This window comes from Thamnophis elegans, chromosome 2 (genome assembly GCF_009769535.1).
Source record: "Thamnophis elegans isolate rThaEle1 chromosome 2, rThaEle1.pri, whole genome shotgun sequence".
Taxonomy (NCBI): domain Eukaryota; kingdom Metazoa; phylum Chordata; class Lepidosauria; order Squamata; family Colubridae; genus Thamnophis; species Thamnophis elegans.
This window is the reverse complement of record NC_045542.1, coordinates 67,897,108-67,924,908: the sequence shown is the minus strand read 5'-3', so window position 1 is coordinate 67,924,908 and position 27,801 is coordinate 67,897,108. Positions and strand designations below refer to the sequence as shown.

Here is a 27,801-nt window from a genome sequence, read left to right as displayed (position 1 = left end):
CCGTTGCTACTCTCCTGATTTCTATTTTTGTCATGATGCTGGAATGAATATGCTATATTCATTGTTTTTTAAGGATCAAGTATTTTGTAAATGTTGTTAAGATATGGTCACTGCTAGGGTGGCAGCCTGCCAGCAGTATTTTGGAAACAGTTTGAGCCAGTGGGAGAGACAGAAGAAATGGGGGTGAAGAGCAGAGCCCTGTTTGAATTTACTCAGGTGGCAAACAGGTAGAGTGGTGGCATTTTAAGGCTTTTTCCTTCTGGAAGCAGAGAGCAATAAGGGTTATTAGAGTCCAGCATCAGCTGCTTGTAGTTCAGCTGACAAACAGCACCTAAAATTCAGTGGCTTCTAATAAAGGAGAGCATTTGTAGCTCAGGGTTGAATAAGGGTTTTTTAGTCCTTTCTGAGCTTGCAGACTTTTCATTATCCAATCACATCATCAGTGCTAATGAAATGTCTGCAAGAAAGTAAACAAGCTCAGAGAAGTACCAAGGACCCACTTTCAGTGGCTTGCTAGAAAAATGGGCAGAGAACAATGGTTCTGTTTTCACCCATTTAATGGACAGCACTAGAGACAAAATGGACTCTAATTGGGCTGGTTTGGCACAGCAAGGTGGCAGTGACCTTGCATGAGAGCAGGAATCCTTAGTGGAAAGGAGGTTATGTTTTTAAAAAAATGTCCAAAGACTAACATATGATCAAGAATGAAAACAAACATAAAATATAAAAGACTGAACTAAGAAATCATCAGTATAGAATCGTCAAATTTCACAAAACTGCTGCTAAACAGCTATTTATGCAGAACATAATTTTTGTTGCTTTGTTTACCTACATAACACAGATCTGAAGAATCGTGTATTTCTAAAAAATCAGTATGCTTATTATTACTTTTTAAGCTTGTTTTTTAGAATGGGAGATTAAATAATATGTTTGCGTAACAATATAAATACTTCAATTTAAACACTTTCCTTTGGGGATGACAGCTGCTGAATGTATGACTCATCTCTCTCCTGTGTGTTTCCTAACTAGAGAATGACATTCTCTTGCCCTAATGCATCAGATGTTCATAAAATCTTGAATGTCATTACTGTGTTCTCACAGTATTTTTGATGGTGTACCAACCAAACTGTGTGAGAAGCTGCTTTTCAGAAGCTAAAGTCTTTTCACTCACCAGAAGGATCAAATGCAGCGAAGCATAGGACTAGCTCAGTTTAATTGAGTGAAGTATCATATTATCCCTGGTAGTGATCATATCTAAAGCAGCAATGAGATATGTGGCACATTCTTGGAAGAAAAAAAAAGACTTCAAGAGGTAAATGTCAGTTCTCATTTAGAGAGAAGCTATAGGAAATACCTCATTTCCAGTCCTGCACACCTGTCATAAACATTTCTCAACTTCTTTCGTGAGATTCTTCCTAACTCTTTTGAGGGAAACTTTTGTTCTGTTTGAAAACATAATTCTAAATTTAAAGGTAGGGTCTTATGGCCAATGTGGTGCCTTCCACTCATCCCTCAAACAGCATTACCAATATCCATTCTGTCTAGGAATTATGAAATGCAGTATATCATCTTGGGGAAGGAATGCAAGCATTCATGGCCAGTTGACCTAAAGCACTATCTCATGTTGCTATGGCAACACAAAGGGCAACATGGCCTGCTCAGTTTTCCCATCTGTGATCATTTGCCAAAGCAAAAAAGGAGATTAAGGCACAAAGTACAGATACCCTAATAAAACAGTTACCAAGGTGGACATGGCCTAGTACAAAATATTCATTTAGCAAAATGCAGATGGTGGTAGTTACTTTCAACCCCTCCACTTAGCATTCCCAGATTGTGCCTCATCACATTAGCTTTCCTTTTATCTTATCTTTTTTTCCCAGGCAGATTGACCCACTTTCTACATAATCATTACAGATGGTAAATTGATATTTGAGTCTATGTATTTATTTAGTTCAGAATTTTAACCCATTTTTATATACATATTCCCAGCTCTGTGCTTCTAATGAATGAACAATAAAACAACTGAAAAGACAATAAAAGCTGCAAAAGATGATGTATAAAACTGCATTCCCAGTGAAAAGAATAATGCAAAATATGAATGTACTTTAAGGTTGAATGGGGGACAATTTAACATTACCAGAAAAGGAAGTTAAAATTATGTCTACTGATTTATCAGTAACTTTATCTTTAATTTGTACTGACTTGAACTAAGAAATCCTTGCAATACAGGAGGCCTTCATACAGGGAGCCTCCTTTGGCACCCTTTCAAAAGTAGAACTGTGCTTTGCAAAATAGGATGCCTGGCTCTCCTTCCTCAAGAAACCAGTCATGAGAGTAGATAGATATCCCAAGGCAAGGAGTTATGGATCTTTCCTGCCACAACAGAGGATGCACACTTCTTTGTTTCTACCAGCTTTCTTCTGATTTATATCTCTAAGTGGATTCTACCTTACAGTTGCCTGATACTTAAATTAAGCATGGCTGAAATATATGTGGGATATGTGCATTAGAGAGCTTTTGTTTTGCAAATATTTACAAGGTTCCAAATAAAATACCTTCTTATAGTTATAGTGGTGTGAGAGAACTATATCCTAAATCTTTGCTTCTGTTTTTTTTTTAACAGATGGCTACACAACTGATGATATTGAATTTTACTGGCGCGGTGGTGATAATGCGGTTACAGGAGTGACAAAGATTGAACTGCCACAGTTCTCTATAGTGGATTACAAACTTATCACCAAGAAAGTTGTTTTCTCAACAGGTTTGTAAGGACATTGAGAAAGGGAAAGCTTCTCTAATGTAAAACTTTTTTAAACTGCTTTAATATTACACAATGGTGAACTGCATGGTTTACAAAATAATTTGGGCTTTCAAATAACTTTGGACATGTTAATTAGTGCACTGTTACATTACATCCAGTTGTTATGGATTGAAATTTCCATAGCTTCTATCCAATAGCAGTTGTTCTCTGAATATAGCTATATAGTAAAAAGCAGACTGAAGTTGCAATTCTCTGCAAGTTTACCCAGGAATTAATTTTACTGAATACAACAGATTTATTTCTGAGTAAACATGCATAGGATTGCCTTGTATAAATAGTAAATCCTGAAGTTATTCAATAATTATATAAAGATGTGCCAGGGAAAGGATTTATCGGTAACTCTTTAAAGAAACTGTCTTTTTCTAGAACAATGCAACAGCTATAGAGGGCAACCATGCAGTTGAGACAAAAGATGCAGATACTTTAAAATGTTGTGAATTATGCTTGGTTCACATATTTTAGAGTTCTGAAGAGTTTCTTGGATACATAGTGCTACACACCCACAGAAAATAACTATATATGGCTTATTCAGCAGTTTATAAAGGACAGTTAACAATACAAGCTAATAAACTATTTTCTGTCTTCTAGAGGTACTCTCCTCTCAAAGCTAAATAGAAAAACTTTATCCAGGCATTTTCATTATTGTAAAGTATACTATCCCTTTCCAATCTTTAATGCCTCCCTACAGAATAGTCATTAGCTGCCTTCTATTCTATTATTCAGACATCTAAATCTAGTTGAGTTGGGTTATTTTTTTATTTTGGCAAGCAGTCCTTGGTAGAAGAAGAAATTACTTTATGTAATCCATGGTTGAGAAATAACTTTCCAATTTGCCAATCAAACCAAATCATAATTATTATTTTTATATATTGCAAATCTGTAGAATACAGCCTTTGGTTTGTTCTTAGAACAGAGCACAAAGCTTTGGAAGTAGCAGGATTAGAAATTCCATTTGAGACCTGAGTTGGACTCTTGAGGAATGTTTAGATCCAGACAATTTGTGAGATACAATTTCTGTGTTTTTATTTGCCACAGCTTGTTATGTTTTCCTACAGATTTCTTTACTTTTTCATATGACTATACAGAGTCTATTCATTATAACTGTGCAGTGCTTTAGATTTGATACTGAAAAATACTCACATAGAGATATGAATATGACATATTTCTGTCATATCCTTCCTGCAGTTGTGTTGAACCATGACTGTTGCACGTGTTATTCATGTGTTAGTAATGTGTGCTTGTGTGTTTGCATGCATGTGTGGGCGTGGGATGACACAAATAAATGCATCATGCTATTTACCCCCTTTCAAGGTAAGTACTGTTAAGTGAAGTGCAGAAATAGAATTAAAAATAATAAATCAAAGAAATTAAAGCCATGAGTTAAAAATAAGAACGTAAATAAATCTGATTTACGCAAACAGTTTTCACAATAATTTTTCATATTTTTACTATATCTTTAAATATTTTTCCGCCCTGGCAAAATATCTTGACTTCTACCACTTCTATATTCTAATTGATTTATTATCTTTTGTTCTTCAAATTTAACACTTTTTAAGGTCCCCCACCCTAACTTCATACAGCCATAACCTCCGTTGTCTTCCCTTTCCTCTTAACCATTCACTTTTCATTCATATACTGTATCTGTTTTGCAAATAGATTGTCATTCACTCTCTTAAGTGATCAAACCATCTCAATGTATTTATTTGTTCTTTATTTTCTTTTGTTTTCTCTCCATATTCATTCAGCAGGCTTAGATTCTTGACTTAATTTTCAAATCTGCATTCCTTGTTGCTTTATACACTCTAAATTACATTTACTGCAAATCATTGGGGTTTCAACCAATGACATGGCATCACCTATATACAGAAGTATACATACATTGGAAGGGAGGGAGGTAGATTTCACCTGCTTCTCAACCTCCCTGTAAGTAAAACCAACCAGTAGGAATAGGAGCATTCTGGGTGTTGATTACACATGTAATCAACAATAAGTAGCACTACAGATTGTAATCTCCACTTTTTCTATATTATTAAAAAGAGTTCTGTGAAAGCTATGACTATGTACTCTTGTCATATCTCACCCATTTGGATAAGCAGGCAGTGTACTGACACACACTCAGTATGCAAATCTGATGTATCTGTTCATTGCCTTTTGAAAACTTTCTTTAGGTATAAGTTAAGATCCCTAGGTTGTTTGTTCCTTTGTTAAGTTAATGGCATTTTCATCTCAATAGCCATAATAGTCTGGAATTATCTATTTACATGATCCTTGTTCAAACAGTATTTGAAAACTTTTTGTTTTTGTTCTAGGTTCCTATCCCAGGTTGTCCCTAAGTTTTAAACTTAAAAGAAACATTGGCTATTTCATTCTGCAGACTTATATGCCTTCCATTCTGATCACAATTCTGTCTTGGGTATCATTCTGGATTAACTATGATGCATCAGCTGCAAGGGTGGCTTTAGGTAGGTATTTTTCATTTATTCACATTGAATATGTTAACTATACAAACATATATACTTAGATCGTCTGATTGTATGAGTGGAACATTTCCTGTTGGCTAGCATTTGCACTTACCTAAGCAAATTGGTTCCAAGTTATCTAAAATAGTTAACCTAACTGAAATGTGAACTCATGTGGAGTACATGAAATGTCCTCTGGTATGTTGAAGCATTATTACATAGTGTCATTGCAACTCCATTATAAGATTCCATGTTTGACTAATTATATTGCAGCTGAAAAATTAAACACATTATCTTATAAATTAAATTCACAGAAATACACAAACTGCATTTTGTTCTAATCCTGATCGCTTTTACAATATTGTTTTATGTTATTGATAATGTGAAAATTTATGTTTCTCATGTGATTTTACCACTTAAATTATAAAGAAAGCTTGCATATTTCACGGAGGAAACATCAGCTTCAGATAAAAAGCCCTAGATCTGACTAATGTCAGTAATAAGGCTGGAAAAGACTCATTCAAATTCAACTGCCAGCTATGAGACAAAAGAACAAGAATTATTGTTAGAGAAAACCACCAATTAGGCAAGCAAAATCAGCAGATCTGAATTTGACATAAGATGTCACCTTAAAGAACTGGCCTATCTGCCCTTCCTTTTCCTTCCAGTCCTAAACCCTTGTCTGTTTTATCGGTTTGTTTTATATCTGAAGGTAACCTTTCCCTACCTTAAAACCACTCTGAATGGTGTGAGGATTAAAGATAATTTGAAAAGGGAGTTGCAGATATAATAAATATCCTTTCCCACCCAAAATATGAGGTGCTGCTGCTCATCAGGATAAATAATATTGAATTAGACCTACCGTATATGCTGATTCAATAGAAGGTAGCTTCTAGAATTTCTTACCCAAAAATACTGTAAAATTCAATTGCTCTTCTCTTAAAGTCATTATCACACGAACATAAAGCCATACTCTTAACTAATAGGATTATGTTGTTTTCTGCTAATTTCTGTATCAAATTCTACAAATTACAAAATTTGCCAAAAATAATCCTATAAAGAATAATTGCCAGGAGGTATACACTTAGATATTATTGTCTTGCTGCTATTTCAAGTTTGTTACCTATGAATAACAACTCCTTGTTACGCAGGCAACGATTCTCACAGATGCTTCATGTAATTTTGAATCTGTCAGGCTGACAGGAACTATACTCAGTACAGTCTACAGGATGCATTGTCCATATCATAATATCTGAAACTAATAGCTGGTTTGATCTCTGGTAGAGGACCTGAGATTGAGGAAGACACATACCACCCATAGGGATGAGAAGGAAATTTTATGTCTTATACCAGTAAATAAATATTGGTCTGAACTAGACTTTGTCCTCTATTCATGGATTTAATGCTATCTTCTATTTTCTGGAGAGATAAAAATGTAGCTAGATTATATCTCAGATCAGAATAGACAGACATTTGTTTTGTAGGGATTTTTGACTTTTTCCATCTATTTATTTGCCCAGATATTTTAAATCAAATTGTATTTACTGTTATTTGGGTATTTTTGTTTGGCTTGGTCTGCATTTCAATTTTAGATTATTTTACTACACTTAATGTTTAATCTTGCTGATTCTTTGGGATTAAGGTACCATTTATAAATTGAAAAATAAACAAAACTGTTTGTTATTTATTGATTCCATTTCTATTTCAAGACCATGTGATGGTGCACACAGTACTCGTCCTTCAATTTCAGTTCAAAATAATTTAAGAGATAGCAAACATCCTGAAATCATCACTGTACTTTGTCCTGAGTTGGGTTTCCCAGATCCTAATCTAACCATGGCAATCATATCACTGCACACAAATCAAACATTAGAGTGAGGTCTTCCCAACAAAACTGGTTTTTTAAGAAAGTTCTGATTTCTTACACAGCTTTAATATATGTTGCAGTTTTGTAGTTTAAAAGTAATATATGTCAATTTCTCTGTTTATTTTGTAATGAACCATTGAATTCTATTAGAATTGGTTTTTGCTTTGTGTCTTCCAATACATCCAAAGATCCAAATCCTCCAATTGTGTATGCCTTATTAGCTTATAAGAAGAAATATTACTATAAAGCAATATGTGTTAAACATACTGTTGACTGTTCCTTCAATGTCAGAATCCATGAGCTCCATTTCAAGGTCCTAAACTCTGAACAAGTTTTTTTTTTCTGACAACCAAACCAAACGTTTCAAACCAAAAAACAACATATAAAAAATCTTAACTATAAAAAACATGAAATGGAAAAACAGCAGCCTCCATCCTGCCTGTAGTAACTTCTCTATTTAACAAATCATCAGGAGAAGGAACTTTCCTTGTGCTTTAACAGAGCTCAATAAAACCCAAATTTGCATCATTTGTGTGCATAATTGATATAAATGCTGTCATTTGCAGTAAAACTTCAATTTAATTGACACACCCTCAGTTTTACCAAGCATTGGTCTATTAAACAGCAGTAAATTCATTCATTGTAACTGAACCATTAAACCAAAATTTTACTGCATTTCCTTGATGTTGGTTTGCATAATTAATAATACTTAAGATTTTCTCAGCACCGCTGAGAATTAAACAACAAGGAAAGCAGAAGTAAAATGTAGGAATGAAGCTTCTCTTTCATTTTCTGGATATGCACCCTATACTACGATGACCTTTGCACATTAACAAGAAACACACACACATACATGCAATACACACAGAAAAACAGAGAAAACATAAATGCATACTAAATTGGAGCTTTGTGATGTTTTGCAGGGATTACAACGGTGCTGACAATGACAACCATTAATACCCATCTGCGAGAAACACTACCCAAAATCCCCTATGTGAAAGCCATCGACATGTATCTGATGAGCTGCTTTGTCTTTGTGTTCATGGCTCTTCTGGAGTATGCCTTGGTGAACTACATCTTTTTTGGGAGGGGACCACAGCGCCAGAAGAAAGCAGCAGAAAGAGCTGCCAGTGCTAACAATGAGAAATTACGAATGGATGTCAACAAGGTAAATTGAAATGGGAAGTTTATAGAGTGTCCTCTCCCAGTTGCAGTATTAGATGATTCATTTCTTCCTAACAGGCCTTTCAGAAGCAATAGCCTCTGCCAAACAAGTCACATAGGAATAAGAGAGCAACATCTTGGCTTTTAAGATAGGGTTTTCCAGGTGATCAGAAGCTCCAATGCAATGAAAATGTGCCTTTATTTACAGCTGGAGGATTATCCAGTCTACTGAAAATATAAATGAAAACTGATCTACAGCTTTTCATTACACAGTGGTCAAATAAGCCCATTTCAAAGAAATCAAATGAATAAGACATGCTGAAGTTTTTTTTTTTTAAAGTGAGGCAAACATTTGCCTAGTTAGAATTGTTTTTCCCCTTTTTTCACACTTCTGGTGTGTGCTCAACTCCTTCATATGAATATGTATTTTATTTAAATTTGTTTACCATTTTTAGCTATCTAGTTACATTGTTCTTTGGGTGGTTTAAAAGAGAGAGACACAATACAGATAATAACCAATGGTAAAAGCAACATTTAAAAAATCATTTGCAGTAGGCAAATAAGATTCACACACATATAAGCAACTTATAATGAGAATTAAATTATTTCTTGGAAGTGCTCCTGACAGTTTTGCTTCTTAATAAAACCATCAAATTCACATGATTCTAGTTAGTCCTTGGGATCAGAAATGGTCAAGAGTTACATGATGTTAGGCAAAAAAAAAGTAGTGTTGTAAGAAAGTGACTTTATTCTGATTACAAAATAAATAATACTTATTTGATCTACAATAAATCATCTCGAAAAATCATCTTTTAATGCATTAGGAGCCTACATTGCCATTTTAATGGAACTTTCTTTCCTCAAGGTTGATTTCCACGATCTATATATTGCACATTCAATTTTTTATCATATTTCAGGGTGATATTTGAAGACTTTTACAATCCAAAATGATGGCTAAAAGTGCTAAAGAGCTGCATGAAGTCTTATGAGAAAAACAAATTGTGTGTGTGGGTGTGTTTGTGTGTTTTCATTTATTTATTTTACAGGCTAGCATGTTAACAATATATTTTTACAGCAAAGGTATCAGCGAAAATCTAGTTCCACTGAAGTACAGAATTAATCCAGATAATATATTTTTTGTAAAATTATATGTATATAAATTTGAATGTATAAATAATGTTTTCAATCTAAACTCTTTTATCAGTCTTTGCATTAAAATTAAGGAAAGGAGATCAGAGATATATTGAAAATTGTATAATTCCAGATTAGATTTTTTTTAATTCTTCTTTTCCAGCCCCAGTATTATAATAGTGGTGCTGTGATAATTTTATTTGCTTATAAGTTACAAGTGGACTGAGGTAAACTGCACAATGACTGACTAAATAGCATAGACCTCTCTTGCTAGCCTAATCTAGCTTCTATATTTAGTTTTATTAAAATAGATTATGCAGTATAGAGAGGCAAGGAAAAGAAGGATATGCTAGCATTCATCAATTTTCAGTATAAGTGATATACTGCTTTCATTAGTGGCTTTTCACAAGAAAAGAATCTAGAAAACATTGATAAATTACGTTAATTAAAATGTACTACACAACATAATCATGTTTACTTAAAAAAGCTAAGTTTCATGGAGTTTGGAGGGATTTATATTCAGTTGATCTGATTTAAGTAGGTAGGTACCCTTACATTGAATTAAATTGAATTTAATGGAAGAACTTTAAATAATTTATGGCTAGATCTGTATCTATATCTGTATGTCTAGCCCATTTCATGTACCATATTTCAGTAAAACTACTGGACCTATTGAAAAATATTTTCCACAATATTCGGCATATGCTACAAATACTAACTGAGGAAAATTCTATTTCCTCCAGTGAGTCAGACACCCAAAAATACATATAAAAATTAAAATCCTAAGTACAATTTACATCTACCTTTTTATTACTATGGATGTTGAAAATGTCAGTGAGTTTAGAGTGCCATATGTTCTCGCAAATGAGTTTGAGTTGTAGGGTTTTTTTTTTTTTTTTTTTTGTCTAGTATTTTACAGCAAGGGGGCAATTGCTGGAGAGACAATAGTTTTCTGCCCTAATTAACATTCTGAAATTGTGGCTGGCTTGGTCATGATTTTTGTCAGGTGGAAATTGGAAAAGAGGAGTTATGCAGCAGGAGGGGCAAAAACAGTGTTCTGCAATATGCAATAGAAGGCAAAACAGCAAATGTCTCAGTTGGCAAAGGGTGCCCCCTGGAGGCACTACTTTCCAGACCTCAAAAAAATGAATACTTTTGCTCAATGTCTACGGAGATTCTCAGTCATTCAGGTCATGATTACCCCAAAGGTGCTTTATCAAGAGGCAACTGGACTTTCTTTGTTGTTCCTTGAAGATGCTTCACTTTTCATCCAAAAAGCTTCTTCCGTTCTAACTGTCAGAACTGGATGAGAAGCAAAATGTCTTTAAGGAACGACAAAAAAGTCCAGTTGCCTCTTGAAAAAGCACCTTTGGGAATACTTTTCCTTATCCTTGCTTATAATAATTACAATCATTTTCTAAGAATCATAGGATCTTTAGAACACCAGACTTATTCTTAATTGACAACCAAGCAGGAAGCAGAGGGCAAGAGCATTTTTCCAATAATGACTTAGAATGCTTTATTAATGTCACTTAGCCACATGAAATACAAACAAAATAGCTTAAAAGGCTAACTGAAAGAAAATAAAAACCCTATTTCTGTATCACTCCCTACCAAATTGTAGATTATTTTCATTATTTTTATTTTGGCGCAACAATGTCTGGATGAGGTTTGAAAATGCTAGAATCCGCTAAGTTGAGAAATTACCTATAGATGCCTTCTATACCACATTAACAATAAACAAAGCAGTAATGTGGCGATCTCAGGGTAGAAAAATAATATGTAAATTCTGAAATAAAACAATGGAAGAGGGAAGTATAAAAAGAATGGAATGAAAACTGCCTAATTTTAAAAGAATAACAGTAGATATTTGGGAACATGGTTCCTTTACAAACTTAAAAATGAATGCAGCTTTTAAAAAAAAAACCACCGTGATTTGTGTGGATCAGATCTTCTTTCTATTAGGTTGATGCTTGGGATTTTATGGAATACAGTCAATCCTCAATTTAAAATCATGAAGGGCACCAAAATTTCAGCCATAAGTTGTTCACCAGTACAGAGGCATCATGTGATTAGACCTTATTTTTCAAACATTTTCATGGCAGTCATTAAGCAAATCACATGGCATTAAACAGATCATGTGGCTTTAAGTCTGAATCCATTCCCAAAGATTGCAAATCGCTGTCATAGGATGTTGCAACTGGTCATAAATGCAAGCCAAATGTCAAGCACTTGAAATGACATGACTACAGACTAGCAGTGTGACATTTTACATCAGTTACATCAGCACTTTCAATGCTTTGCAGTCCATAAAGCCCCTTTCCAAAACCATTGTAACCTTGTTTGATCATAAGTCAAAGACTACCTGTAGAACATTTTATAAATTGGCTAAAATATGATTTAAAAAAAACAAATAGTTTTGTTTAACAGTCATACAGCATATAGAGGTCTACAAATATAGAGATATTCATTTCCTTGTTTTAAGAAATATATCAACAGTAGTCTGTGCTTATTTTATTATTGTTATTATTAAGTTTTCTTATAATCTTTTTAGTTTACTTAGAACAAAGGTATATTTTTCTTTTTAAAAAATGATATTGATGAATAAAAAGTTAATTACTGATGTCACACAATTATTCAATATCACAATTATAATTGGTCTAATAAAAGAAATATCAAAAGAAAGTATATCTATATCTGAGGAACTACTTCTCCCCACTCTTATCAGCTTGTTCCCATTAGATTTAGCAGAGAGGGTCCCATCATCTCGGGACCTACATTTGGTGGGTCCAAGAACACAGGCCTTCTCTAAATGGCACCTGCCTTAAGAAACATTCTTTGTCTCAAAATTAGATTATGTACATCCATTTTGATAGTCCGAAAGCCCCTCAAGACTAATTAGGTTATCAGACCTGGGACTCCCAGGGCACTGGAGACTTGCAGAGATGCCTATTGTTGAGGTGGCTATTGTTATCCCTCACATCACCTAGAGTTTCTATATTTGATATTTTATGATATTTATTAATATGGATTTTTATATATATGTGGTTTTTTTCATTGTTGTTTTATCTCATTGCTATGTGCTACCGAGAATTGTTTTTGTAAGATGGGGGTCTATATAAATTAAAGAAAGGAAGAAGTATGAGTTTAATTCAAAAATATCTATATTATTATAGAGATTTTATATAGAGATAAACTTTATATTTATTATTTATAAATGTTTAGAAAAAGTGAAAAAACTAGAAATAGTATAGATGAATATTTAATTTCTGATGTAATCCAAAATACCTATTGATATAAGCTTTATATCTCTAAACTGAATTCTAAATGTTTTTGTAGAATACATTAATTAATGTTCTCTCTTGAGGGGCAATGTCTATAAAAATTACATTGTAGATTTGCACTGTGGCAAGAAATCATGTCAAATTTCACAAAGGTAAATTCAGAAGTACTGCTTGATAGGTAAATATATCCTCTACGGATGTTTAACAGATAGTGATTATGGTAAATATTTTGATTTGTAAATATCCTCAAAAATCTTTCTCTGTAGAAATTCATGAAACTCTTAAACTACAACATGGGATGGGGGGGGGGGGTAGTGTCACACAGAGACCAGAAAAAGAGTTTTGGTCTCACATTTGATGCATCTGATGCATTTCCAGATCATACACAGCCCTAAATTTTAATCATTCCATTACTGCCCGCAACCTCATCATCCCATCCAGGTATGCAGTGGTGAAACAAAACTTCAACAAAGGAAAAGCATTCAGAAGTTTTCCAAACTACTGAATAGTTCTGAAGTTCTCATAAATTCTTTCAATAATTTAAGTTTCTTTCAAATTATTTTGGAGGAATATCTCATCTCAAGGAGCCACAAAAGTGCTCTAAGCAACCTCATTGATTTGGTATTCATATGTTCGCCAAATCTGGTATCTACAGGAGCATAAATTTAAACATCTAAACCAGAATTTTCTGCTGAATGTGTAAATTCTGAGACCATCAGTACTATATGGTGATTGCAGCAGACTTTACCTAAGGAAAGATGTTTTCAAACTTAATCTTGAGAGCTGATCCCCATAACATCAAAATGGTGGTGTTTGTAGAGAATACATTTTTCTTTTTTTATTTTCTTTGGACTGGACAGTTGGGAGAATGCTATCATTTGAATGAAAGGAAAATATTAAAAATGTGTGTTACTGAAGTGTCTTCTAAGATGTATGAGTTAATCTAATAAATTGAAGCAGCCTAGGGTTGAAGATTAGTACTTCAGTTACACAGGGGCAAGGGAGTGCTTTGCAGCATGTATAGGCATACATCTAGAATCTATTGGGAACTCCTAAAACTAGGAGGTTACCAAAAGCAGCTTATTTCCTGGAAAAAGATATAACTGCTTTAAGAGTTCCCAACAGATATTATATGAGTACTCCTAGACTTTCTTAAAATCCAAAATTTTGCAGTTATAATAGGGGTTTCTTTTTTTAGTATATAGCACAATGAGGTAGCACACAGAACATCATATTAAGCATTGCCTTGAGCAAAGGGAACATTTGTTAATTCATGACATTTAAGGACTAGAATCACACAATTTAACAAATTTTGTTTTCAATCCTAAAATGTAAGAATAGGAAAGTAAAATTGGAGCCTTGCAAGCATAAAGGATTTCTGATGAGAAATTCTCTTTTAAAATTAGTGATATCAAATCTGTTTATATTAAAAGAACTATATTAAGAAAAAGGAGATACTGGAAAACAGTCCAAGAATGCCAAATAAAATTAAAATAATTCTGGATGTCTCACAATAATCATACAAAGAAATTACTATAAAATCAGTAATATAACATTATATAGCATTATTTAAAAATGGGAAAGTTTATTTTACCTCACATTCTCCTCTTATTTGTTGTACAATTTCTGTGTAATAATATGCAGTTTTTGTGTTTGTTTTAATTAAAACTCGTAATCAGTTCTGAAAACACAAATTTACCAAAAAAATGTATGCATAGATTTGCTGAATTAAATTATAATGTACACTTTGAATTTCCAGTGTGTTCATGTGGAAAATCTCCTTCCATGTTTTTTTAATGAATTTCCATTTTGTTTTGTTCTAAGTGTGCCATTTTTCTGTACTAACCCTGCACGGAAATAACTTGGAAACATAGTTTGAAGATTATTATACTGAGTATTTGCCAGAAGGGTTTTTTTATGTTAAGAACTGCCCCTTCAATATTTCAGCATGTTTTACTATTGGATTTAATGGAACTTATTCCTCCACATTTGGTTTTGAATCTCCTGTACTTGACTTTTACGTTCTTTGTTTTCATTTTTCCCAAGTTATTTATATATTTAGTAATTATTATCAGGCTTCATGTGAGATTGTGTAGCCTCTTCTATTTTGTCATGTGATCTATACTATTAGCATAAAGATATTTGATCGAGGACACAGATCTATGTAGCAAAATCGCCTTCTTTTTCCTTCTGTTGAGTTTCTTATGTTCTGTTACCTTCTTCTGTCTCTATGTTTAGAAATAATGGAATGTAACGCTATCATCCAATTTCAAAGACATTTAGAGTTAATTGATTTAAAACTACTATGTTAGTTCTAGTTTTTCTCACCATTCCCTAAGTAGTCAAATCTAAAAAATTTATTTAGCGTATTCTCTACTTTGTCTTCCAGATCTTTTATAAAGATATAAAACAAAATGGGACCGAATTGCGATCCCTGGATCCCACTGGAAATCTCTCCCCAACTAGATGGACTGCCACTTACGATTACCCTCTTAAAACGGTTAGATAGCCAGTTTTTGATCCATTTGATTGTATTACCTGTCCAAGACATCTTATGTTGGCCTTCTAACCATAAGATATTGTATAATACTGTATATGGCATGCTTTATTAAAACCCAGATAAAGTATCCATTACATTCTCATTATGTATTATATTGTAACTTTTACAGCCAAAGGACAATTAACAAATTATATATTTCTATGCCAAAGTTTATTAATTGATTCAGCCGATTTCATTTTAAAGCCATGTTGATTTAGCCTTTTGTGCTATTTTTTCTGTTCAATTATATCCTTCTTTTGTTTAATGATTACAAAAGAGTTAACTAAGGTTGTAGAATAGAATCAGAATGATCTTATTTCATCTTTCAGTAGGAAAAATGTCTTCATTTTAACTCTTTTTTTGTCATCAATGTTCAGATGATTGAAGTCCGTTTTAGAGATGTATTTATGTTTGCCTTAAATTTATTTAAGCCATATTGTTTGTGTTTATGTATGTGTGTTTTAAAGTAATTGTTTAATATAAGCTATTTCCCATCATATTGAATTTTAGCTTTGCTTACCCATTCCTATTGTTGTTATGTGAGGGTTTTTTTTTACATTTTTAATGTATTTATACTTAACATGTTCATGGAATCTTAATTCATATTCTTATACACTGCCATCTTGGATTTGCTTTGCTTCAGATCACATTTAACTCTGCTTTCTTTGGTGAACATTTTTCTCTTCATTCTCCACCTAGGGTGTATCATTCTATAACAATAATGTCTTTTTTAATAGATAGCTTCTTTGGGGCTTGTGAGATACACAACTTTGACCTATTTTCTGTTTGGGGAGCACCAATATTTTTTTCCTTATTGTTGCTCTAAATAATTTAGTAAAACTGCTAAATTATAATCTTGCTACTAGTATGTTTAAAATTGTAATTATTAAATATGTACTAGAGTAGGAAAAAACAATACATATATGCTAATGAAAGTAATTGTTAAGCAATAATAGATGAAAACAATATAGAAATCTGTGGCAGTTAGTGTTAATTTCTTCTACTAGGTTTTATACATACATACATACATGCATGCATGCATGCATGCATGCATACATAGCAAAATTTCATCATTGTTTAACTTGTTACCTGAAACTATTTTAAAGCTATTCAATTGCAAGCCAGACTCACTTATAACTTCCATCTCTTTTATCTATGAACTCTTGTATTGTTTAGAGATAAAGGAATTTTATCTAAATCATTTTACAATTATTTTAGATATAATATATAACTGCCCATTTTGATTTTCTGAATGCACTGGGAAATAAATAGATTCACCAGAAGATTTAGAGAAGATAGAAGAAGACGTGATTTTGGGTAACAAGAAATAGCAAAAAAAAAAAAAGTGGGGGGGATGCAAAGATTCCCCTAACATTTGTCCAGACATAGAAACAATCTCTGAGTGAAATAAATATGGGGTATAACTCATAAAGAGTACGATCCAAGGGTGGGTTCCGGCTACTGCTACTGCCGGTTCACTCAGGGATATGCTGCGTGCGTGCTTGATGCACACTACGTGCACATACACAGTATTAAAAATGCTCCTGTGCATGCGCAGAAGAAAAAAAAACCAAGATGATGGTGCCTATGGCGCTGCCAAGAGAATCGGTTTGGGGACGTGGCAGGCCAAGTTACTACTTACTTGGCCGAACCGGTAAGAACCCACCTCTGGTATGACCACAGACTCTTGATCTGCTGAGTGTGCTGTTTAGGTATTATGTAGATGAGCAAATTCAAGTATTTTGTTCTTTCCTTATTTATTCATGAGCTTAAATATTACATTAAATTTGATTTCAAATTAGAGGATTCTCCTTTATAAAATAAGATAAATGACCACTCAGAATAGAGGTACTTTTACTATTTCAATTACTTGAAATAGCCTGCTCTCTCAACTAAGATTAGGACAGCCATATTCCTTCAATCGTTTTAGCAAGCAATAAGACTGACTTTTCCAAACCTTTGGGATAAGGGATGCAACGTAATTAAAAACCATAACACCAGGGAAGGATTCCTTTTAGATGGGAGGCCAAATTATATGTTTTATATTGTTGACTGTGTTTTATTGTGAGAATCCTGAGGATATAAAGATGTGTGTAAATCAATAAACAAAATGAGGAAATGCAATGAGCATCTTTCATAGAAAAAAATCATGGAATTCTTTCCAACTTCTTAAGAATAGGTCAGGGTTAGGTAACCAGCAAGAAAGAAGGCATGGGACTTGAAATGGAGGAATTAGAAGTATTCTGAGTCACTGCCTAACAGTCTCTGCCTTATGGATGCAATGGGGAATATATTTCTTTTTTTAAAAAAAACCACACCCAGTTTATGTAACAGTTTGTGGAAATCACCTTTGGGAGACAAGGGGAAATTCCCCTTTAGGGCAATGGTCAGATTAAACAACAGCTTAGCCCACAACTGGACTGTAGACATTTCAAACATCACAGAAGGGACTTTTCTTCCTCCCTCAGCTGTAAAGAAAATGAGGGAGAAATGCAGGGGTGAAATGCGACCGGTTCGGACCAGTTCGCCTGAACCGGTAGTAAAAAAATGCTAGTGGTTTGGGTGAACCAGTACTTTTGACGATCAGCTGGGTGACAATCAGCTGTGACACGCGATTTATATTAGCTAGAATCGTCAGATTTCCTGCTTTCTAGCTAATCTAAATCACATGGCACAGTGGATCCCCCCCCCTTGCTGTTCAACTTACCTTTGCAGACTTGGAAGGCTTCAAAAAATTTTAATGTAATCTTACAACAAAAGTAGAGCTAATTCTACTGGGTGTGTTTCTTGTCTGGACTACTTTACAAGGTTGATAGTCCCCAACCAGAGTAGCACCATTTTAAAGCTTGATCTTTCTTTCCCTATATACCAATATTGGTCCAGTTCTTTTCATTTTTAGAGGATTGTTATGCTGGGGGGGGGGGGGGCAACATACAGAAAAATAGTATCTTAGATGACTTTACATAATTTCTTTTCAGTATTTCATCAGTTTGGAAAGGATACTAAGGAAGAAAAAGCCTTAATAGAAGTTAATACTTCCAGGAAGGGTGGACAGAATGGTTAAGAATGGAATACTCAGCTGAATTCTGAGCTGCTGTGAAATTGTCTTTCAAATAATATCATACTGTATTATGAAAAAATATGGATTTTTTTCCTCTGCAGCTGGATTCAGCCCACTTTTCAACTCCAGTTTTTCTTTTGCTTGCTTCTGCTGCACCAAATTTAGCCTCAAAACCTTATTCTGGTTTTGAAGACTTATCCTGCTTTCAGACAAACTGACCGTCTCAAGACTATTTTTCTTTTTCTTTTTTCAAAATTCCTGTTGATTAAAAATAATAGAAAGGGAGCAAGTAATATTTCCCCCCATTGGTAGTCACTTAGCTATTGTTTCAATTGATAAAACCATAGATTGTTTCTGGTATATCTTACTTGTGGCAACTAAAGAGAATGTATATAGCATAAAAAATATGAGGAAGGTTAGACTAAAAGATATCAATTTCCTCCCAATAACTCAGTACTTTATCCAGCTTAGGATGGAAATGAACTATGATATTATGCCTTTCTAGTTCAATACTTGCATTGTGTTGAACTGCATTTCATTGGTTGTCTCATACAGCATCAGAATAGCACACATTAATTCTTAATTGGCATTTGTTTTTTTACCCAGAACAGAATTCCTTCTATTTCTAAAATTCTTCCCCCCCAAAAAAGACAAATTGAATTTTTTCATCGTATAAAAATTGGTCTACATAGTTCAGAAAAATAACATACAAGTTAAGATTGATTGTAGAAGTAAAGATACTATTCAATAAATGAATTTTACTTGTTCCATGCTACTCACACTGAATTTGCAATCTTAATGCTGCAAAAAAACCTAAAACATTATTGATCATTATATCTCACTGTTACATAAGAATTTGCTCTGAACCATCAGTTTCCTGAATACAATTGTTTGCTATTTTCCTTAGCCTTATGTAAGAATGTGATAAGACTATAATATGAGGTGACAAAGACAGTAGCAAACTGTAGACTGTTTCAGAAAATATAGATGGTAGCTTCACCATATTTCTGCAACAGAAATCCTGGTGACATCACCAAAAAAGTCAAATCAGCTGTGCAAGACTCTTTATGCATCAGAATGATCCCAGAATTCCATTTTTACTTCAACCTAGGACAGAATTTCTCACCCTCAGCAACTTTTAAAAGGGATGGACTTCAATTCCCAGAATTCTTCAGTCAGTATAGCTGGCAGGCAAATTGTGGAAGTTAAAGACCACTTCTCTTAAAGTTTGCTAAAGTTGAGAAACACTCTCCTAGGACATTCACATAGAGTGTCTAAAGTAGAACAGTCCTTTTACATCATCAGTACATTTGAAAAATTAAATACTTCTTGCCACAACAGTACTTTACTCAGGCAACATATTTTATCTCTGAGGAATTTTTTTAGTCTACATTTACATATAAAATACTGGTGAACAAATGCTTTGAATCAAAACGTTGAGTCCAAAGCAGCCTGTTTTGAGTGGGAAACAGCTGCTTCAAGTGTAAAATGTTGCTATTCTGAGAATTGTACACTTCCCAAATGCTTAAAATAAGAGTGGGGTTCATGCTGAAAACATGATGTTTCAAATTCAAAATAACTTGATTTTAAAAATATTCCTCATTCAAAGGTTCAGGAAATGTTCTGTTTAGAGCTTCAGGCTCTTTGGAAGTAAAGTCGATAATGTCTTCTATCTCTCAGCTATGGTCAAATTTCAGGATCCATATCTAAGTACCTTTTTAACTCTTAATACACTTGATCACCTTGCTTTTAAGCAGTCCAGCGTTTGTCCTCATAGAATTGTGCATAGTGATATAAAGAAAAATCTCTGATGAGATTTAGATGGTACAATTGTTTTTCTGAAAGATTGCCTACAGGACCCAATTTATCCAGTGCCTTCAAGAATGTTTTTTGCACAGACCTTCCAGTGTGTGTGTGTGTGTGTGTGTGTGTGTGTGTGTGTGTTTGTGTATTTGTTTGTGTAACTCCTTGTCTTATGGAACTGTAGTCAGTTTAGTAGTTAGAGCAAAGCCAAGTCAGATACAATTAAACATGAACAGCAATTCAAATGTTAGGAGACTAGAACCGTCATTGGGGTTGCTTAGTTGCATGTGTCTGAAGATATACATGGCTCCCATTCTCCTGGGGTTCTAGAAGTCTCTTAAGACTTGATTCTGTTCCCAGAATGAGGCTTAGGATTCTGTGAAAGCCTTGTCAAGGTTTTTGTTTTTGTTTTTTTGCATGTTGGGGAGTGCTGTTTCAGTTCCAACAGTCATGTGTTTTTAATAGAGTTTTAATATATATATTGGACATATTGTCCAAATAGTTTTTGAGTTGAGCAGTTTTAATAAATCAACTAAAGAAATAGTTACCTTAACAGAGTATTTATTTAAGCAGAAAAGACATCATGAAAGTGGCATTGTTATGTACGATGTTAATAAGTAGTGCATAAGACATAGGGGGGAAAGGGTGGCAAAACATTTGAACACATACCCGGTGACCTATATACTTGTTTCTGAAATGAGGACATAAGCACAAACAGCCAGGGCTTGCATTATGATGGTGACATATTTTGTTTCTTTATTTTGGTTTGTAATAGATAACACCTATTACGGTCTTTATGATAATCCTTCTATCTTCTCTGATCAATAGTTTGGTATATTTTTTATAAAAAGGGAATGGGAGAGGAAAGAGAAGATCAAGTTTAAAGAAAAGAAGGACTAGGGGAGACATGATAGCAGTGTTCCAATATCTCAGGGGTTCCCATAAAGAAGAGGGAGTCAAACTATTCTCCAGAGCACCTAAGGGCGGTACAAGAAGCAATGGGTGGAAACTAATCAAGAAGAGAAGCAACTTAGAACTAAGGAGAAAGTTCCTGACTGTTAGAACAATTAATCAGGATGCAATTGGACTTTAAATTTTTAAGTTTTATTTCAAAGTGTATTTTAATTACGCCAAAAATCTGTAAAGTAATGCATAAAAGGGTATTACAATAAATTGTCTGATAGGAATAGCTGGGCTGATGTCAAAAAAGGAATACAAAAGCTGTTTTGATTCTAATGATCTTTAGTTGCCATTCAGTTCTAGAACTGTTCAGCAAAGTAAAACAAACAAAATAGTATTTGTAAATAAGTTTAGAATTTTAAAAAATAGCATTTAGGAAGATTTTTTTTAAAGCTAGGAAAGGCCAGTTGATTTCTGTATTTATTTTATTTAGAAAGCTGCTTCATTGTGCTGTGTAAAAGGCAAGAAATAATGCAAATTATAGAATACATATCAATATAATAATTAAAAGGATATTATATAATATTATGCTAAAACTACATTTAGTAATAATAATTCAGGTCACTGGGTGTTCTAGAACAGACAGATCTTTGCCAGCTTCTGCAAGGCCGGAAGGTCTCAGAGAACAAGACATTACACAGAAGGATAACTCCTACAGAGACTGTAGGGGTGCTTTGGCTATATTTTTCAGTGGCTAGAGACCCTTAGCTCGCATTCCCTATAACAGATAATGTTAAAGATACCCACACCTTGAGCTACATAGTACTTTACAACTAACTAACACCTTCAATTATACTCTATAACAATTTGGAGTTAAGGCCTCTATTACTTTGAATTAGGGGATAGACAATTTAAATATTGCATACATCTCCCACATGTTTTATTGTTCTCTTCCTCAGGATGAAATTTTGTGAATGGTTTGATTTTTCAGGCTGTGTTTTGCAAGCAACAAAACAGTACAGTTCACATGTTAGTTATGCAATGCATATTTGATACTAAAGAAGAAAGTGAACAGTGCAGTAATTTCAGCCAGGCAGAAAATAATAGTCTATGTAAAATTACTCCCAGAGAAAAATAATTACTTCCCTTTGTTATAAATGAACATAGTTTCAGATATTAGATCTCATCTCATCAATATATTAAAATGTTACATGCAACTCCTTTAGATAGCCATCATTTTGGAGTTTCTAGGAACTGATTGGAATTTCCTTTCCAAGTAAGTATATAAAGAAAAAAAAATCAGCAGTACCTCAGAGTTCTGTATGATTGATTTTTGGTCTATCTGTAAATTCAACTTGTTCTATTTACCATGTAATGATTTAAGGTGATTATAAGATGCTTCCATGACTAGTAATTTGAGTATTAATACAGTATTCATTTTATATTTTCATCATTTTTGTTTTCCCCATTCATTCATTTTTATCTTTTCAGCTTTCTTCCAATGGAATTATCCTAAGCTACATCTAAAGTCTGTGTTTTATTGCTGTATAATCCTTAAGCACTTTCATAATGTTATTTTCACATCATTTCAATTCATATGTTGAGGGGAGAGGGTTGGGCTGGTTTCAAAGCCTACCAGTTTGGATATATCTATGTGTGCATGTGTATACATGCATATATACGCTCACTTATATTTGCTTCCATTACAAATACATGTTGTCCACAGTGTCAGGGCTAAGACAACAACAGCATTTCTAAAACAAGGACCTACAGTACTTCTGCTGCTTGTTGGCTCACACTGCCCTGTGCTTTTAATTAGTGTGCATAGTTTACAATAATAGCCTATAGTGCATTAATTTTTAATGAAAACTAACAGCTGATTTTTTTCTAAGGAAACTGGTTTTGATTTTATTAACTTACAGGACAGAAGAATAATTGGCACATATCATTGTCCAGAAATGTATTCAACAAAGGTATATTTTATTGTTTTCTTAATGGTTTTATCCTTAGGGATGTAAAACTGAGAGCTTGAACTCATTGCAGACCCAAAGGCACATTATTTGTGACCTGGCATCTTCATGCCAAGATCTTATCCAACTTTGGTTGAATTGCAAAGGGTGTTCATTCTTTTGAATCATCTCCACATCATTTACCCAATCACCACCTAGTTCTAACTGATAATGCATTCTTCATTTCCTATATTGAACTACACTGTATTGTTTGGCAATGTTAGATAGCGTCCACATTTTTGCCTCAGATGACTGCACTTGGTGAAGTGATGTTGCTTTCTAAAGTCTGTAAAACGCTTTGGGATCCTTCTGGATGAAAAGCGCCTGCAGAATTAATGTTTTTCACTGTTGTATTGTAAGCTTATTTTTTTGTTACAAGCATACATTTCCATTAGAAATGGGTGAACCTGTTCTGTTGTTCTGAAACTCAGCATTACTTTCCTAATCAAAAACACAGATCAACTTCAAAAATTGGTTCAATTTGTTTTTCATCAATTGAATTTACTTCCTATTTTGGAAACTGATATCTGCTTAATGTTTATAAAGAAAAACACAAAACTTCTACCTTCCTATGGAAGTTCATCCATTACTAATTTTCTGCTAGTAAATGATTTCCAGTGTGTTTTTAGAAGAGAAGTAGATGCCTCCAGCCTTCTCAAATAGTAGTATATCTGACAAATGTTTGATTGCAGAAAATTGATTACAAGAATAAAATATGAATCATACAAAATGAGATATTCAAAAAAAATGTCTTCTAAATTATTTAAACATATGTCAGCTTCATACTGTGTTAACTGAAATTGCATCTCTGTAGCAGCTATACAAATCTTCAGAGCTGGTCATATGAAAATTTTCAGATTCCTTTTTGTCTAAATATACATATTTTACTATGAGATCTAAAGAAGGCTGAAGATTGATTAAAAGTTTGGACATTGACTGGAAATTAAAAAATAAAAATAAACTTTCAGAAAGCTTGCCCACCCTGCTTGTATGATTCCTTCCATACAACCTAACCACTCTTCCCCAAATTAACCAATGCTCCTCTTTTATGATTTCTGATATCAATGAAAATGTTATTTGTTTCACAACTGTACCCCAGAGTTAACTTTTTTCCTTTTAAACAGTTTCAATATAGTGACTTAAACTTTAAATAATTTACCATTTGGCAAATGGTGAATTCTTCAGTGTTTAGTTCCATGAAATTCACATGGAAATACTGGGCACATTTGTGTGTACTGTGTAAATATTATCATCCCTACCCATTTACCTGTTTGGGAGTGGCTAGCTAACTTTTGGTTTCAAGGATGAAGCAGTAATGTCTTGAAAAATGACTTGGCTATGCTTATGCATATACATTTCTTAAGGGAATGCAGACATGATATGCTTGGTTCTCAATATGTTTGTTTCATATGAAATGATAAAGGAACAGTCCCAGACATTCTGACTAGAATTATCAAATTCAATTTAATAAATGACAATGTCATATTTAACCCAATAATAATAATAATGTACACATTTCTGCAAATGCATGAAACATTGTCTGTAAAATTCGTAGTACTGTTTGTTTGAATATTTCTGAGAGACTAATGCAACGTTTATGTGTTTTGTGGACCCTGATATAAAGCAATTATGCCACTGTCTCCTACAGCAGTAGGCAGGTTGACATACTCATCTATTACCAAACCAATTGCTTGCAGATCTCAAGTTTTCAGGTTGCCAGGAATATGGATGAGAATATTTTTTCAAGCATACGTGCCTTCATCCATGTGTCTTCCCAATGTACTCCCTTTTAAAAACAAAGCACTGGTGATACACAGCATTGTCATTGTGATGCATATCTAATTGAGATGTGTGTGACTGTTTAGATATGTGGATCCACTCAGCATGGTTGGATCACCAGGGTTCCTAGAGCCAATTATTGGAGTAGTAGTATTTTGTCCACAATGATTAGATTATTTGTTTTATCTGATTTGTATGACTGCCCATCTCACAAATATAACTCCGGGCCTGTAGTTTTTTACAAGTTAAAATAATACTAAATAATAACAAGATAACAAAACAGTATTAGAAACTTAAAATGACAAACAAGGAAACCAATCAATCAGCACATCACGTGTTTGCCAAATCTCCTGACCTCCCCACCTGCATGACTGGGAAAACAACCTTAAGGGCTTCCTGAAAGGTCAGCAGTAAGAGTTGTCTGACTATCCCAGAGGTGTGCATCTCCAAAGGGCAAGTTCTGTGACAGAAAAGGCATGTTTCTCCTGGGTCCCACAAAATAACGTTAGCTGAAAGATAGGATTTGGAGCATACCCCTTCTGCCAGTCTTGATTTGACTGGTAAAGGCCATTGGAGAAAGACAGTCCTTCAAAAATTTTGATTATTTTCTTTCTTAATCTTGAGATACTAAAAAAAGCAAGCCAATTAAGAGGCAATGCATTCTATAGTTTTGAGGAAAATGGATTGAACTGCTCCATTCTCACCAAATTGTAGCATATCATGTGAGTCACTTTGATATCTCTTAAGATGGCTTGCAAACATTGTAAAATCTTTCTAAATTCTTTTGTTTTCAAATACAACGTAAATAGTTTTCTAAACTGATACACAGTGTATCAACATTAAGGTTAATATAAATTTAACTTGAAAAATACATTTAAAGCTCAGATAACGAAATCAAATTATTACATACTGAGAATAAACTTCTTCCTAACATGGATAAAGATTGGTGCTATTTTTAATCAATAACTCACAGACGATGAAAGTATAACCCATATTTACTTCTGAATAGCAGAGAGTAGCATTTGCTAAAACATGAGACTAGAAATATTGATAATCCTGGCCTCACTTATTTTTCCCATTATTTATATATGATTCTCAGAAACTGCTTGGACAAGTCTCTATGGTTTTCTTGGCAAGGTTTTTTAGAAGTGGTTTGCCAATGCCTCCTTCCTAGGGTTGAGGGAAAGTGACTGGTCACCCAAGTGACCTTTGTGCCTAAGGCAGGATCAGAATTCATGATCTCCTGATTTCTAACCTTAACTATTACATCAAACTAGCTTTTCTCTTAATTAAAAATACTTTTAAAATAGTATTAACTTTCAATATGATTTTGCTATAAAATGAATGCCTGGTTATTTTGGTTTTTGAATTACAACTAAATGCTATGCCTAGCAATTGCATTAATATGATCCAGGATTGATTATTTTCTTCTCAATGATATCCTCCGTAATAAACTTTGATGGTGCCAGTGTAAACATAAAATTAATTATCTTTCTACCAAAGTGAGCATTGTAAGCCCCCACCCACCCAATTGCATGTTTCGAAATTATTTTCAATGGAGTTAGCCCTGCATACAAACAACAGAACAAATATAACAAATGTCTTGAGGAAAGTAGGTGAATATCTGCACTATTTCATGCTACATTATTCTTGAGCTCATTAAAAATATTGTTAAGATGTTCAGAACTAAATGATTAGGCCAATAAATATTAGCTCACAGTGGCAAATCTACAAACTTCTAAGATTCAGTAACTAGATAAAGTTACTGAAATGTGTCATATAATTTATTTGCCTGAGCTATAAAAAAAATTACCAGCCTGTGTCCGTTTTCTGACTATGCAGTGTTTCAGATTTGAAAGCAAAAGGGGATTTGGGAAATTCTGAGACACACATTTTGTCTTGTCTAAAACTGCTGGAATTGCATGGCAATTCTGCTGTCTCAAGAAAGGATGTAGCTATTTTAAGGAGATAGAAACTGAATGTTTAATGCACCAAAGCATTAGTGGACTTCAAATCTGAAGCACCGTGTATCCCTGCTGTGTATGCTTCTCTTTTGATCAGCACTGAGTGTTTAATGGCTTAGATCCAGTCTTTTAATAATTGGTAGAGTTTGGTAGCTGATTTCACACATTAAGACAATTTCTTCTGTTTTCCAGATGGACCCACACGAGAACATTTTGTTGAGCACGCTTGAAATTAAAAACGAGATGGCTGCCTCTGAAGCTGTTATAGGGCTTGGGGACCCTAGAAGCACGATGCTGGCCTATGATACCTCAAGTATCCAGTATCGGAAGGCTGGTTTACCAAGACACAGCTTTGGCCGTAATGCTCTGGAACGGCACGTGGCCCAAAAGAAAAGCCGGTTAAGGAGACGTGCTTCTCAGTTGAAAATTAATATCCCTGACTTGACTGATGTAAATGCCATAGATCGATGGTCACGCATATTCTTCCCAGTGGTTTTTTCTTTCTTCAATATTGTCTATTGGCTTTACTATGTGAACTAAAAACAAAGAAAGCCACACAAATATTAAGAACTGGATTTCTCTTCAAAATTGATTGTACAGCCAAATGTGGGACTTAGGGAGAACAAAATCTATTCAGGACAAATTATTTTAAAACACCTTATTTGCTGGCCCACTCTATAACCTATTCAGTAATGTTTGGATTTCTTTTGCACAAATGTGAAGCCTATCAAGTTACAGTACAAATGTATACAATCTGGCTTTTAAAGATATATAATTGCATTTGATGTTTGGAGACAGACCTGAAACTTGGTCATTTCGTTTTTGGATAATATTGAAAAGGGAATGCTGAAAAGTTAGGTTTGCATTCTCAGAGCAATTTCTACTTCTATGCTCATCTGGGTTAAACAGCATTATTTGAATGGAAAGAATACAGTCATATTATATCAAAATCAACATCATATTCATATTTTACCTTTTTAATGTTAATTTGAAGCTACGGTAATGCCTGCCATCATACTA

General features: G+C 33.9%; 1 protein-coding gene across 2 annotated transcripts in view; it reads left to right on the top strand.

Moving 5' to 3' along the window:
• The window catches only part of GABRB2 (gamma-aminobutyric acid type A receptor subunit beta2), a 107,308-nt gene extending 79,987 nt beyond the window's left edge, over positions 1-27,321 (top strand). The window contains exons 6-10 of one of the 2 annotated variants that reach the window (XM_032211013.1): positions 2,624-2,761; positions 5,131-5,283; positions 8,071-8,315; positions 15,116-15,226; positions 26,974-27,321. In XM_032211013.1, the coding sequence (XP_032066904.1) occupies positions 2,624-2,761; positions 5,131-5,283; positions 8,071-8,315; positions 15,116-15,226; positions 26,974-27,321 (995 nt within the window). The remainder of the gene's footprint in view (positions 1-2,623; positions 2,762-5,130; positions 5,284-8,070; positions 8,316-15,115; positions 15,227-26,973) is intronic. The other variant, XM_032211014.1, reaches the window with a different exon arrangement.
• The last annotated feature ends 480 nt before the right edge of the window (positions 27,322-27,801 follow it).